The sequence below is a fragment of the Notamacropus eugenii genome, chromosome 2 (assembly GCF_028372415.1).
Source record: "Notamacropus eugenii isolate mMacEug1 chromosome 2, mMacEug1.pri_v2, whole genome shotgun sequence".
In the NCBI taxonomy this organism is placed as follows: domain Eukaryota; kingdom Metazoa; phylum Chordata; class Mammalia; order Diprotodontia; family Macropodidae; genus Notamacropus; species Notamacropus eugenii.
The window spans coordinates 138,255,827-138,271,059 of NC_092873.1; the positions used below are offsets into that span (position 1 = coordinate 138,255,827).

The 15,233-nt window shown below is 33.8% G+C and overlaps 1 protein-coding gene across 1 annotated transcript in view; it reads right to left on the bottom strand.

Annotated features, from left to right (window-relative positions):
* Window positions 1-2,017: 2,017 nt before the first annotated feature.
* The window catches only part of LMBRD1 (LMBR1 domain containing 1), a 227,081-nt gene continuing 213,865 nt past the window's right edge, over window positions 2,018-15,233 (bottom strand). The window contains exons 15-16 of the mRNA XM_072642568.1: window positions 3,755-3,846; window positions 2,018-3,600 (exon numbers count right to left, since the gene is read on the bottom strand). Of these exons, the coding sequence (XP_072498669.1) occupies window positions 3,481-3,600; window positions 3,755-3,846 (212 nt within the window). The 3' untranslated portion in view covers window positions 2,018-3,480. The remainder of the gene's footprint in view (window positions 3,601-3,754; window positions 3,847-15,233) is intronic.

Here is a 15,233-nt window from a genome sequence, read left to right on the forward strand (position 1 = left end):
TAGGCCACCTTTCTTCACTTTCTTTTTCACTGATTCCCTTGATATTTTTGACCTTTTATAACTCCAGATGAATGTTCGTATTTTTTTTAGCTCCATAAAATAACTTGTTGGTGGTTTTATTGGTATAGCACACCAACATTAGTTATAATAATTTCTTTTTCCTTTTTTTTAAACTGGGGAGGAAGCGATGGAAAGGAGAGAAAATAATTTAATTAAAAAAATTAAAAATATAGTTTTGATTTAATAGTTTATAAGATCTCTTCCAGCTCCAAAGCTATCATCTTGTGATATATGTAAATTTAAGCAAGAAAACTTTAAAACTACACTAAGATTTTTGGGATATCCTATAAATATAAATCAACAACAGGATTACTGGATGACTAGTTATCAGCACAAGAACACCTAATGTTGTTTTATGGAATTATTTCCCTAGTACTGGCTAAAATATCAAAAATTATGATTATCTCTTCACCTGATTCCAACTTGTGGCCACAATGGCACATAAACCTGGGGAAATAGAGAAGGGTGCAGATTAAAGGTGAAAGTCATGTAGGCTCTCCAAGGTACAGTCCCAGACTAATGAATTCTTTCAAAGCAACCCCCAAAATGGCCAAAGACTGAAATATTGGGGTGGGGGGTATGGTACGGGGGGAGGAATCGGTTCCTTTTCCTTGGGCAATGACAGACTATGCATAAACTTTAAAATATGGGGCGAATTCCTACTCCACCAATTTGGAATGACAAGGAATACAGACCGTAGTACCCTAGAATTTTGGCTCCTTTGGTATCATATGGGTCTAAGAAGATACTGTAGCAGAAACCTCAGTTCCAACCCAGAAGTCACATTAAGGTGTGGAGACACATTTCTTCTTATCAGTGCCATATCTTAGCGTAGGAGTATATTGAAGTTTTGACCTTAAATTGCACTTGAAGATATTTTGCTGTAGACTTCACAAGTATGAAAGGGGTTCTTGCTCCTTCTTTTACTCTATCTCAGTTTAGTTGAAAGTCAAAGGATTTTATGATATCATTTAAAATTTAAAAAGAAAAAAACTGGCAACCATACTTAGTACTAAGTATGATGGCCACACTAACCATTTTGTTAAAAGACATAATTTGTATGGCACACTAAATCATTATAACTATAATACTGTTATCAATATGTTAGGTCTGACTGAATTTTTTTTTCTTCTGCACACTTAGTCAAAGTTGTTGTCAACAGGTGATTTATCGTACTTTTTTTTTTGAGGGGGTAGTGGTGATCATAGGCAGAAATGTTTAGGGGTGAACCCTTTATGATTAGGAAACTAAGAACCACCAGAAAAATATGACATTAATAATTATGTACAAGGAATTCTTTATGAAAAAATTTAATTTATTCCACTTGTAAAACTGAATATCATCAAACGGATTTAAGATAACACACCCAATGTATGCATATAAGTTGAATTTTTATTAACTTATTATATAAATGTAAGCTACTCTAGCACCTTGGGTCTCTCTAATGTTTATCAATAAATCAGGGGACTAATATTGGGAGTGACCTTAAAAATATCCAGTCTAATATCTTCATTTTGTAGACATGGAAATTAAGGTCTCTCAATTTTGCATTTTGCTTAAGGACACATAGGGAGTAAATAAAATCAGAATTTGAACTGAGAACCTTTGACTTTTCACTGGTAGCAAGCTGTTACTCCTAATAATTGGTACATTTAAAAAATATATGTGTGTGTATGTGTAAGTATGTGTGCGTATGTATGTATAGAAATAATATATATGAATACACACACATTTGGGGTGTTTATAAAGCAACCAGAATGTATCTTGTGTGAACAACTTGTGATTATGTTCAGTAGTCTACATTGCTTTTCACTAGTGTTAACTCTTTTTACATCCCACACAATTTTTTGACTATACAACCAAGAATGGATGAACTGCTATGCTGCTAAGAAAGTCATTTAATAATTAAAGCTATTAAGAATAACACAGTAATCATTCACCAAGCAACAGATTCAGCTTTGATCTTTGCAGAGCAAATTTATTAGCGTCATTAAGAAATAATGCCAGTACATATTATAATTCTGGTTAATGTTTCTCAATCTGTCTTTGACTTGGCTTTCTCACTTGCAAATGATGAAAACTATCTATTCAAGCTGTGGATATAAACGTAAGGCAAAAAATGTCAGTTTGTATTACACTGATACAGAATGAGATGCTGCTGGGTTCCTGAAGGCTTTGCTAGGGAAGTGCAAGCTACAACGACTATAGTCCCAGCTGAGGACCAGCCTACCCAATGGGGCAGAGCCTCAGCTGGGGATGACCTTGAGGTAATGAATTTTTCCAATAACACATAAAGATAGTCTCCTAAGGCACAAAGGGGTTGTGATACTCACTGATGAAGGAAATGCCCATACCGATGAAATGACAGATCCTCAAGTAATTGTACTGTTAGTATTCTCATAATAATGAGGCCATCAAGTTACCTAGGTCTGATCGGTTTTTAACCGTATTTATTTAGATTAATCAGAAGTGAAGAGGAACTGCACTCCTCCAGCCCCACAGCCCAAACACACTAGATAAGAGTTTAATATATTTATTAATCAGACACTCAGAATGAGATACTTTCAGTTCAATAATAAAGTACTATTTTAAAAAGCCCTGATCCATAGCTTTCACCACTTTTCAGAAGCAAGTATTATTGGCAATGGTAAATATGAGCCCATTTAATACAGGAACTTCAAATTTAAGCTTGGCTAAGAAAAAGTACTTTTAATATTCTAGAGGTTTATATTAACATCGAACTTTGAAAAATGTAGCATAAGAATTTTAGGGAACCATAGTTTCAAGCATAAACAGTACTGATGCATTTATAATAACATGCATGTTACTTTTTACAATTTGAAGAGGAAAAGTTAAAATCCTTATACATAAACTGCATTTGAATGGTTTAGTGACTACAATACACTTTTTATTTTAGCTGTAACTTTACACAGTAAGTGAAAAACAGAAGCTGTCTATTGGGAGCAATATTTATTTGCCACCTATAATTACATGAATATTAGATACTAGACAATTAGTAAGAGACATTTTATAATTCCATATGATTGCAAAGAGATAAAGGCATAAGTACCAGTGATATGTTACGTTTTAAAATAGCAACAAAAGCGAGCATTAATTTCAGAAGGTTTTTAATCAATTTTAACACTATTATACATCAGAGGAAAAAAAAAGCTTCCTGAAAACATTCCCTCATTGAATCAATGGATGTATATTTACATATTATTATAATTATTTTCAACATTAATACGCTATGGTACAGTATTATTATTTTATAAAACAACAAAATACATACTTTTTGATAAATCCATGCTCCCATTTTTGATGGAAATGAGTCGCCTCAACTTAATCAGGCTAATGATTTATATGAACGTTATATGCAATCAATTTAAATGGACAATTATTAACCTTTGAGAAAGGCTGTCAAGAAGAATATGTAGATGGTTCATCATCACTTAAGTCTGAATCATCTTCATCCACTTCCCCTTCAATGACTGATTTCTTCCCTTTACAACATGATACTATTAATCCAATTAAGAAGACCTGTGAATTAAAAAAAAAAAATTGCTTTATTAAAAAAACAGGATGAACACAATGCAGTAAAAAGTTCAATGGCACTATTGTGCTACAAATAAGAAAAAAAAACCGAAAAGTTTAAAAATACTATTAGAAGCAGAATAATCACTGATAGACTTACAGCAATGAAGGCCCAGTTGCCAAAATAATAAACAGCGCTGAAAAACCAAAACTTGTGAAGGAACAGGTATGTTCTTGTAACGATGCACTGATCTACAAAGTAAAATTGAAAAAAGAATTCACAGAGCAGTTGTAAATTTGGCTATTTAGGATGTCAAGAATTTTATTATCTACTAAGTAAACATGGATTTAAAAAAATAAATAATACAGATAAAATGATGCCTTTTATTGAAAACTGAGGTATTTGGTTAGCTAAATGTATTTGTAATACACTAAATCTAACAAAATAAAATTACAGGTGACATAAATAAAAAACGTTCCTTCTTGGTACAAATCTATCAGAACTGAATGAAAAAACAACTGCAATCTAATAGTATGTTTTCAGGGTAGTTTAAAACTTTAAGGGATGTTTTTATGTGCCTCTGAAAAAGTAGGTAACATTAGAAATCAAGAAAACAAGGATTTGTTATTAAGCTTCTTGTCTGAACTTTACAGTGAAAAGATTAAGATTAATCCTTTATCATTTTCTTATTGATCCTATTCACAATGAATTGATTTTGTCCTGTCATTGTTCTGTCACCGAATTCAGTTTAGAAGTCAGTTGTATATAATGAGTTAAGTTTAAAAACCCAGCTCTCCTGTCTTGAATTTAAGTGACCTTGGAGAAGGTGTGTGAACAGAAAGGGAATTTGGGATTGATATATTTACTCCACCAAGCTATTCTTCAAGCATCCCTGGTTTGCTATTCAAAGTCTGAACTACTATTTCACATTTGGACTCAAAGAGTACTTCTTAGTTTCATGAGACAAAAAGGGAGGGGGGGTGGGGTTTTGGGGGGGAAGGTCGTTGCTAGCTCCCATTACCAAACTTTCAGCCAGTAAGTTGTTTCCTGCACCTCAGTTCTGTAACCAATTGTATTAATCTTAATCCCATGACGTCATTGACTCAGTTCTGTACTCCCCAAACCCTGTATATGGGGAACCGTCCTCTTGCTTGAGGTCTTTGTCATTAAGGGAAGCAAGCCACTGACCCCATTCACTGACAGGTGGCATAACTCAGCTAATAAATGTTATCTTGTGTGAAGATATACCTGTTTGCTCTTTTGTTAAAATTCAATCACAACAGAGATTATTAATTTAGTTGAAACATATAATGAAAAATTTAGCTTTCAACTGAAGTTACTTTGCTTTCATAAAAATACAATCTTGATTTATCTAAATGTTTTATAAAGTCATATATTCAGAACTGAAAGAAATCTTAGAGGCAACTGAGTCTACTCCCTCTCATTTTAAAAATGAGGAAATGGAGGCACAGAGGGATTAAAGACTTGTCTAGAGTCACACAGCTGAGAAGATATCCATATATCTAGGAAGTATCTAAGGAAGAATTTTAGCTCAGGTCTTTCAGACTCTAAATACAATACTAAATATTATCCATTATGTCATCTAGCTGCCTTGATTACCTTAATTATTTATCCACTTATATTAAGGTGATTTTTAGCAAATATCTGAAGTGATCAGTGGTATTAAATAGGACTACTCAGACATGTCTAGAACCCAACAGATTAACCAGGCATCTGAAGTTTCAGAGACTGGAAGTAAATCTTACAACGTGTTCTTACCTGTTTTTCAGGACTAACTGTATATAAGATTAGAAAACATTTTGGATTTGTTATGCAAAACAAGAGAGAGTAATGAATTTGATTAACAGATTCAAATCTTAGCTTGGCTACTGTTTGACTATGGGCAAGTCACTTAACTGTCTGGGCCTTCATATCCTCAAATGAAAAACAAGACCATCAGATTCTTCCAACTCTAAATTCTGTGATTTTAAAACAGATATTTTTAAACTATTGCACACAATACATTTATAAGAGATCAATACCATTCCATCTTCCAAAAAAGAAGAAACCATACTATTCATTTTTTATTTTCCTTGTCTATTGTAAACTTCAATACACAAGAGCTATTTTTCTCAAAGCATAATATGAAGTAGTACTGTTTGAGATTTCTCTGATTTTTAGAGTCTAAGACTTCGATGTCATAAAAAAGCACTACACAACTTACTAAAAGAAGTATCTACTGTTTGATTCTGTTCTTAACTATTTAGCTCACTCTTCACCTACAAGTAGTACCTGTCCAAGATTTTATACAGAGTACTATACATCTTTTTGGTCTAGATCTGTGATTTCCTCTGTGTAGGTAACTCCTGGTGTTAAGAAACCTTCCAATAACTTTATACACACACTTGACTATCCCAAAATACTCACTGCCAATGAAGGCCCATGTATATATTAATGTTATGCGACCACCATGATCAGACGGTAAGTAAACCCAAGCATAATGGGAAGTGTCACAGAGGGGATTAGATGTTACAATAACATTATTAATGATCGCTTACAAGTAAGTAGCATAAAATGCTTATATGACTGGAAAAAGAGGTGAGATGATCATGTTTCAAGAATGTGACACACCAAATATAGCCTGAGTGCTACACTGGTACCCCTCATAGGAGGTCTCCTGTATACTGGATAGAAAATTTATAGAAAGATATGGAAAAGAACTGCACAGAACTGGAAGATATAGAGGGGATACAATCAGCACTAGTGGAAACAGCACCTGTACCAATAAAAACCAACAAGTCAAAGAAGAAATTTAAGAATTAAAATGTTCTTTCTCTTACCCCAACACCTCTCTGACTTTTCTTTGTTTCTCTTCCCTATCACAAATATGATGTATCATGTATCATATATATCTGTATACATGTCTTAACTCTCCACCAATGAAACCATGTAATAAACTCCTTGAGTTTGAAGGCTGTGCTATTTTGTATTCCCAGCATCTAGCATGTGGTAGGTGTATAAGAAATATTTTTGCTGATTTTGTTAAGTGAAGACTCCTTAATAAAAAATAATTTCAGCAGGAAATTATGCCCCTAAATGTACAAGTATTACAAGTAGACCTCATTATTAACAGTATAATTTAAGACTATGGTACTCTACACTTCATACTTGGACTTCAATATTTGTTCTTGCATTAAGTTTCCATCAAAGGAGAGTCACTAAGCGAGTCTGTTAAGAACTAAGATCCTTTCCAGACCTAAAATTTTATTATACTGATTGTAGATTTTTACAGGATATTACATAGCTCTATACCTAAGAAAATTTATTACCTCTAGCTACAAAGGACTGCAAAGTCAATCACCTCAGCAAAGTGCTCTTCATATTCACTGCTGTTCTTTTCAAAGAGCATGTCATTTCACTACTACACCAAAGAACTATTTTTACCTTTTGTTTGTCTACACTTGGGATTTATAGAGAAAAAAATACAAGTTTAAAAACTGGCAATATCCCAACAATTTCAATAAAAATGAACTTTAAAAAAAAGACTAAGAAAAAGTTCAATTAAAGGGACACTTTAAAAAAGGCCTGAGGAAGAAAGAGTAGGTGCTATTGTCAGATTAATTGAATTTGAATTTCATCTCTTACAATTATTAACTAAGTGACCTCTGGCAAGTCACTTAACTCTCTGAGCCTTAGTTTTCCTATAGATTAAAAAAAAGGGGGGGGAGTGAGTTTGGACTAAAAGATTTCTGAGTTCTCTAGATTCCCTTCTATCTCTAGATATATGGTTCTATGATTTTATAAAGAAGAATTCTAGTAAGAAAATAAAATTCCAAAGAAGAAATCTTTAATTTGAGCTCCTTTTAAAGCAATGACAATAATCACAGATTTAGTATTAGTGTCCACTACAACTACACCTCTAAACTTCTAAATTTATTTTAGTTTTTACAGTTTTCCTCATCTTTCAGTTTCTTATACAAGTCTCAAATGAATTTCTTTGTAATGATGAATAGCTGTAACATCCAGTAACAAAACAATTGGTCAAATATTAATGCATTTAGAGAATTTCATCTCAATTTTAGGGTCTTATTTGAAAATAGGTTAAACCAACTGCTATTTAAAAAAAAAAAACACCACTGATGACAATGGTTGTGAAAACAAAAGCATCACCTTCTAAATTTATATTTTTCCCATGGAGAAGACAAGAGGCCAGCATCATCATCTGTAGCCTTCCAGCTGCTCAGCTGGATTATAGATACTGTAAGCAGAGAGATCTACAGATGGCTCTTTATAGTTACCTGATTAAACAAATTATGGTAAGCATTTTGAACCTGATTCACCTTCAAGAGACATTTAAATTAAACTGCAAAAATTTAGTTATTGAACTGCAAAGGACAAGAAGGACGATTAAGGTTATGATCTGTATAGGTGAAATGAATATCCATATTCTAAAATAACCGAACCACCATGGTTAAGTTTAAAAGTGTCCTGAAATCATTTAGAATACTATAATAATTTTACTGTACACTTCTGATCAAATCACACTTACTTAATATGGTGTAGGGATGTTCTCATTAAATTATAGAGATGAAATCAACAATGAAGACAGGTAAGTACATGGATGACTACTCTGATGTATAAAGATCTGTTGAAGTAGTATAGTAAAGGTTCAGAAGAAAAAAGAGAATGACGGTTTACTTCTAGAAGCAGACTACAAGAACAGGATACGTTTCTCTCTCTGTCTCTTTCTCTCTCACTTTCATTCTTTTATCTTTTCAAAGTCTATATACACATTATATGGTAAATTCAATCTTATAAGAAATCACTGGAATTTATTCTTTACACAAGAGTTTAGAGAGACATGGATTGATGAGTCAATACACAATAAAGGACAATAAATAAATCCTATATAACACTGCTCTGACCAATTATGACATCATTAATAAGCAATTAAAAGCCATCATAATACCAAAACTCTGCTATAAAGTCATTCTGCTGATCACCCAAGATGAAAACTGAAGTCAATGATGGTCTTAGCTATTTTTTGAGAAACTCTTGCACTAACACTCTGCTTAACTCACACTATATATTATATGTACACAAATGTTTTTCATGTGGCATAAACCACCCCCTAAAACTTTTTTTTAACCCAAAGTCATGCTTTCAAGAAACCAATTAATCCAAGTGAAGATCTGCCAACATTTTTTAATTATATTATAGTTGACTGGTAAACGGTTTTTCAAATGCGTACCAACTTTTACATGGTCAATTTCTAATAGGAAACCTCTGTCACTTTAAGACATACTGGGAAACTACCCTCTGTTTTAGGAAAGGGACTATTTTTTTTGCTGTTCTTTGATATCTTCAGCACTCAGGACAGTGCTTGGGTACATAGCAGGTGCTTAAACAATGCTTGTTGGCTTGATTTGACAATACACTTAAAGGTGCTAATGAAATTGTAGTAAAGCTGACAGAAAAACTAAATGGTGACCTACACAAAGAATAGATATATTGGTTACACATAGAAATATGCTAGCTTTTGCTTTCAATTTTGAGGTTAAAGCAAGGGAGATAGGAGAAACATAAGTCTTAATTGTACTACTAACATTGTATATTAAAGGCTCCTAAATTGGATATTTTTTGATAAGTATCTTACCGTTCCTAGTCAATTTCAGCAAGTATTCCAAACAAAATGTTCTGTTACACAAAATACATAGCAGTGGTTCACAGACCTAAACTATATTAAAATACAGAGACATCAATCAATGAGGAAACATTAGCTAAGCATCTACTACATAATCCTACCACGGGGATACAAAGACAAAAATGAAACTCTCCCCTCATTCCTATTCTATTGCACCTTAATTTCCTCATCCTTAACATGAAGGAGCTGAACTAGATGATTTCTAAGTTCATTTTGACCCTAAGATTCTCTAAATCCATGACTTTATGTTACCATTTTGAAGTGAATTCTGCACCTATAAAGCTCAAGTTCATGTTCAGAGCTTTAAAAATATGGTTTCACAGCTGGTTAGAACACCTATGGAACATTAGATAAATCTATAATAACTAAGTATATAGCACTTTAAGTTTTGCAAAGTGTTTTACATATATATATATATCTCCCTTAATTTACATTTAAGAATCTGATTTCAACAAGCTTCTTGCACATAAACTCTAGAGTGATGACTTGGGTGTTGTAGTATTTCAGCTCACAAGACACAAATTTAAGTTCTGAATTTTGACAATATCAAATGTCCATATATTTATAATGGTGTGGTGAGACCAGCAATCACTGGATAGTGAGTGCTAGTAGCCAGGGGCATGAAGGGAAGTGAAAGGAATTCACTCCCAACCCTAGTTTAACTATGGGATGGCCTCACGGAAGTTGCCCCAGAGTGGGAAGTGAAGTCAGAAGGTAGATTTGACCTGGGGCATTTTTACGGTACAGCTCTGGGTCTGCTTCACAAAAGAATAAAATCTCAGGATATGGGTTAGCTCACCAAAGATTTGTGACCACTGGGAAGAGGCTGACTAGCAGCAGCAATTAATGAGACATATCTGTCTAGTAGGTGAAAATAATATCAGATTAGGAGATAGAGGGATCAGTTTAATGCCACAAAATTTATACCCACTGATGGCAAATTCTTTGTTGAAAGTCCCAAACTTTCAGCTGCACTTTCAAGTGTTAACAGCCCACCTCCCTACATGTCACAGATTTGCTTCCAATCTTTCTACAGCTATTGTCATGGCTTCAGAAATACTGGGCCTATGGGATACAGCAACTATATTCTGGATGGTTCACTGGATGGTAATTACACTGACGAGTACTGCTGCTATTTACTTCAGGAAGGCAGCATCTGATACAGTCTGTACGAACACACAGACACAGACACACACACAGACACACACACACAACTGAACTGCTACACAGCCAAACTTTAAATCAAGTTCTAAGATTTTGTGTACAGAGCTTATCAGCAAAAGCCCACTTCAAAGCCACAAATTCCAATTTGACTATGAAATACTGAGAGTTCATTGTCAGTAATTTTTCTACCAGAGAATGAAAAAGGCTTTAGATGGTCCTTACTATTTGGATAAAAATTTATTTTTAAGCCTTACAGGCCAGTGTCTATGTGTAATAAAAAAAAGCTTGCTTGGATTTGCAAATGCAAACATGAGCGAGTTGATTGAGGTGTTGAAGGGCTGCTCACATTCCTCATCTCAATCTTTTTCAAACAGTACCAGAGGGTTCAGGCTAGTGTGCTCCCTCCCTCTGTTTCTGGTACTTCACTATATGCCTATGAATGAAATCACTAAATAGTTTAACAATGAACAATGTCATAATTCTGTATCAACTTGTGATAGCAGTACCATGAAATGCTAATAAAGGCTTCAGCTCTTGAAAAGTCTTTAGACACAGACCAATGAAGAGCACATCCAATTTCTGGGAGTCAGTCTTCATTTCCTGATAAAATACTATACAACTCAAGTTATGTGATACAGCCTCTATAGATCTCGGACTTACTACATGACAACACCTTCAGGTCAGGATCTTCTAGGTTTCCTAACTGGAAGGTAGGAAGTTCTTCATGTTCATAAATCTTTTTAAACCTGATAAGACTGTTCAGATACAACAATATTACTTACGAGTACTTGCTATCACCAACTACCTTTTCCATGAGCCACTAGAAAGTTGAAGGTGCCCAGAAAATTCCTCGGGCACGTTCTTAAACCAGTAGAAACCTATTATGTTGATGAAAGTCACCTTTTCCCTTATCTTTCAATACTGAAAATCACAGGCTATATCTAAGAGATTAGGAACAGACCATCTGGAATTTATGGTATGATGTACTTTCCCACCTTAGTTCTCTTGTTCTAAGTCCTATAGCCTTTTACCTTTGCATTTTTCTAGACTTCTTCAATAACATCACTGTAAAGGGGCAAACAAACTATAGTATTCCATGATGATACTGCTGACTAACTGGTGGTACAGCAGGTCCTCCAACCTAGAAAGATCCATCCTCCAAACTTGAGCTTAAAAATGTTAGGAGTTGAGGTTGAATTGTGTATACCGTTACATAGGCACAGCATTCATCAGTCAGGTTTTGATAAAAAATAATAAACTGGTGAAAAAAAATGATCAGTTAGTTGTACTGTGTGTTGAATTTTTCATCAAACATCATATGGGTTGGTATTCTCATTTGAATGACTAAAGTTGGTAAGTTAATCTGTTTCTAATTTTCTCCATTTATGCCGAGACATCATAATTGGATATTTATAGCTACAGACCTGGGATTTAATTGAAAAAATCCCAGGGAGAAAATTCTCCCCATCAAAGAAGGCTGGCAATTTTCTGCCAGTTATTCTACAACTTATAATCCTGAAGAACTGTTTGGGGCACTGAGAGAGATATAAAGTGTGTTAGATGTGGGTCTTGAAACTAGGTCTTCCTATAAGGCTAACCTTCTATCTGCTATGTTGCAGTAGCTTGACCATCATTACATAATTCTCATAAAATACTGAAAAGAGGATGGAAGTTACTAAATACATGGTATTACAGTACAGTAGATTTTAATGTGAAAATCCTAATAATGTACTTGTCAAACTCCTGCAAATGATTTATAAATCAAAGATGAATAATCATAGATATTATTAAAAGTGAGGACACTGTCAGATGAAGTAAGAAAAAAGTACTGTCTAATTAAAAAAGAGATGAATAAAATTCAATTATCTAACAGGGTACTAAAATTAGACATTTATGAAGAGCATAATATGTTTGGAAATATTTAGTGACGTCACCTTTCCCTAAAGTAGCACATAAAGATCCTACCTTTATCTAGGCATTTATCTTGTATCTTATTTACATCTCTCTTTCAACAGAGCACCCTCATATGAACCCCATCAGGCTACACTTAAAATAACTAGTTTTTTTTGTTTTTAAACCAAGAAGTCTGCAGAGTAACAATAATAAGTTCAGATTCTATTATGTGCTTAGAAGTAAATGACCAAAAATAAAGGTCCAAGAAGAGGGGCAGGAATTTAAGAGTCTAGGAAACCCTACCCCTAAGTCTTTGTTGGTACTGGAGGGTAGGTAAAGAACCAAGAAGTCTAACATGGAAAAACAATCAATCACTCATCCCAATATAAGCATACCTATGTTTTATTATTGTTAGGTTGGATAGACTTCATACTAGAAATTACAATAAGTATAGAGGCTTTTGGGTTGTGAGCCAAGGTTGAAAACAAAGTATTCTTTTTTAGGGGGAAAAAGCAGGTACCATAACAAACTTAACAGCTTCCTTTAATGAGCCCACAAGGGGAACCAACTAGATGGATTCATTATCCTACCTACACATTTTTTGCTTCCTTGGAAGGCAACACACTGTAAAAGGGTACTGGATGAGGAGCTAGAGCACAAGAGCTATAGTTCCTGGTTCTGTCACTAATGAACTCTGTGTGACTCTGGGCAAGTCATTCCACTTCCCTGGAACTCTGCTTTCTTAATCTGTAAATGAGAGCCTGGGGCATGTTAGTGATTTATAAAGTCTCTTTCTAGCTCTAAAATTTTATGACTAATCCTTGTATTGAAAATGTTCTGGATTATGGATCAATGGTGTTCTAAATCATAAATACTCTAAAATGGATTGCATTTTAAAATTTATTGTACTTCTCAATTTTGTCCCCAAATGAGAAGACTAGATTAATGCCAATTTACATTTTATATAGTTCTTAATAATTTATTTAGCTCTTCCTGACAACGATCCTGTGAGATAGGTCATAAAACTATCATTATAATCCCTTCCTTATCAATAAGTAAACTGAGGCTCAATTAAATTCACCAAGTACTTACTAAACACTTACTACTGGCAAAGTACTATGCTAGTTCCTTGTGGGGGGAAAAAAGCAAAGTGAAAAAGCCAAACCCACAAGGAATTTAACAATGTGCTACATAAAGCAAGAAGGGAAAAATGTGTAAACGCAACATTTAGTAACAGATCTGGAACCCAAATCTGGAATCTTCTGATCCCCGGGTTCAGAGTTCATTCTGATTCCCATTCTGACTATCACACACCATCCCATCAAGCTGTTTCTAAGCTTCAAACCAAGTTTTGGGTGTACTGTAAAACATGTGTTAACGGGTATTTAGAGTAAAAAACTAGAATCTAAGTTGTTGGTGCTAAATTCTTCTTAACAATTCACCAATTCTACCATTATTCATCTTTAAAGATAACAAATATTTTAGGAGAAGAATCTTAAATTGTTCATAAGGAAGGAGCCATACGTTAAAGAAAACTAACTTTGTAGGGTATGTCTATTTTAAAAATCTACCCCAATAAATAATATGACAATATTTTCTTTAATGAAGTATTGATATTCTTAAATAAACCATATGCAAAACCAGCTAGAAAATAATAGAAAAAACTTCCATTTAAAATAACTGCAGAATATAAATATTTGTGAGTCTACACAGTCTATGTAAGACACAAATAAGAACTATATGAACACAACTAAAAATATTCTTTACACAAATGAAGAAATCTAAATAACGATGGTAATTTTTCATGGATAAAGCAAATAAGTAATCATAAAAATGACATTATTACTTACTCAGTGCTATATTAACCAAATTACCAAAGGAAAGATAATAATATTAAGGAAATTCTGCAGGAGCAAAAGGTCAAGAAACTCAATAATAAATAAAAAGTGGGAAAGAAGGGGGCATAACAATATAAGATCTTAAACTAAACCGTGAAGCAGTAATCATTAAAATGATTTGGTACTGTGAAGTGATACAGCCATTCTGGAGAGCAATTTGGAACTATACCCAGAGGTTTATAAAACTATGAATATCCTTTGATCCAGCAATACCACCACTAAGTCTGTACCCTGAGGAGAAAAGAAAAGAGAGGATCTATCTGTACAAAGATATTTATAGTAGTCCTTTTTATTGTAGCAAAAATTGGAAACTGAGGCCCATCAGCTGAACAAGTTTTGGTAGATGGTTGTAATAGAATACTATTGTGCTACAAGAAATGATGAGCAGGATGTTGACATAAAAACCTGGAAAGATTTACATGAACTGATAAAGAGTCAAGTGAGCAGAACCAGGAGAACACCATACACAGCAACAGCAACACTGTATGATGATCAACTGTGAATGACTTAGCTATTCTCAGGAATAGAGATCCAAGACAATTCCAAAGGACTCATGATGAAAAATGCTATCCATCTCCAGATAGACTGAAATATCATACTATTTCTCTCTCCCCACCCTTCCTCTTTTCCTTCCTGTTTGATTTGCATTTTCTCTAACAATACGACCAATATAGAACTATGTTTTGCATGGCTGTACATGTATAACCTATAATTACTTGCCATCCCATCTTGGGGAGGGTGAGGGAAGGAAGAGAATTTGGAGCTCAAAATTAAACAAACAACGAATGTTAAAAATTGTTTTTACACATAACTGGAAAAAAATTAAAATATTTTTAAAAACGTACTGGTTAAGAAATGGAGAGTTTGATCAGTAGAATAGATTACTTATACAGAATATAGAAACAAATTAGCATAAAAGTTTGATAAACTCTAAAACTCTAAAAAATGGAGTGAGAACTTATTATTTCACAAAATAATT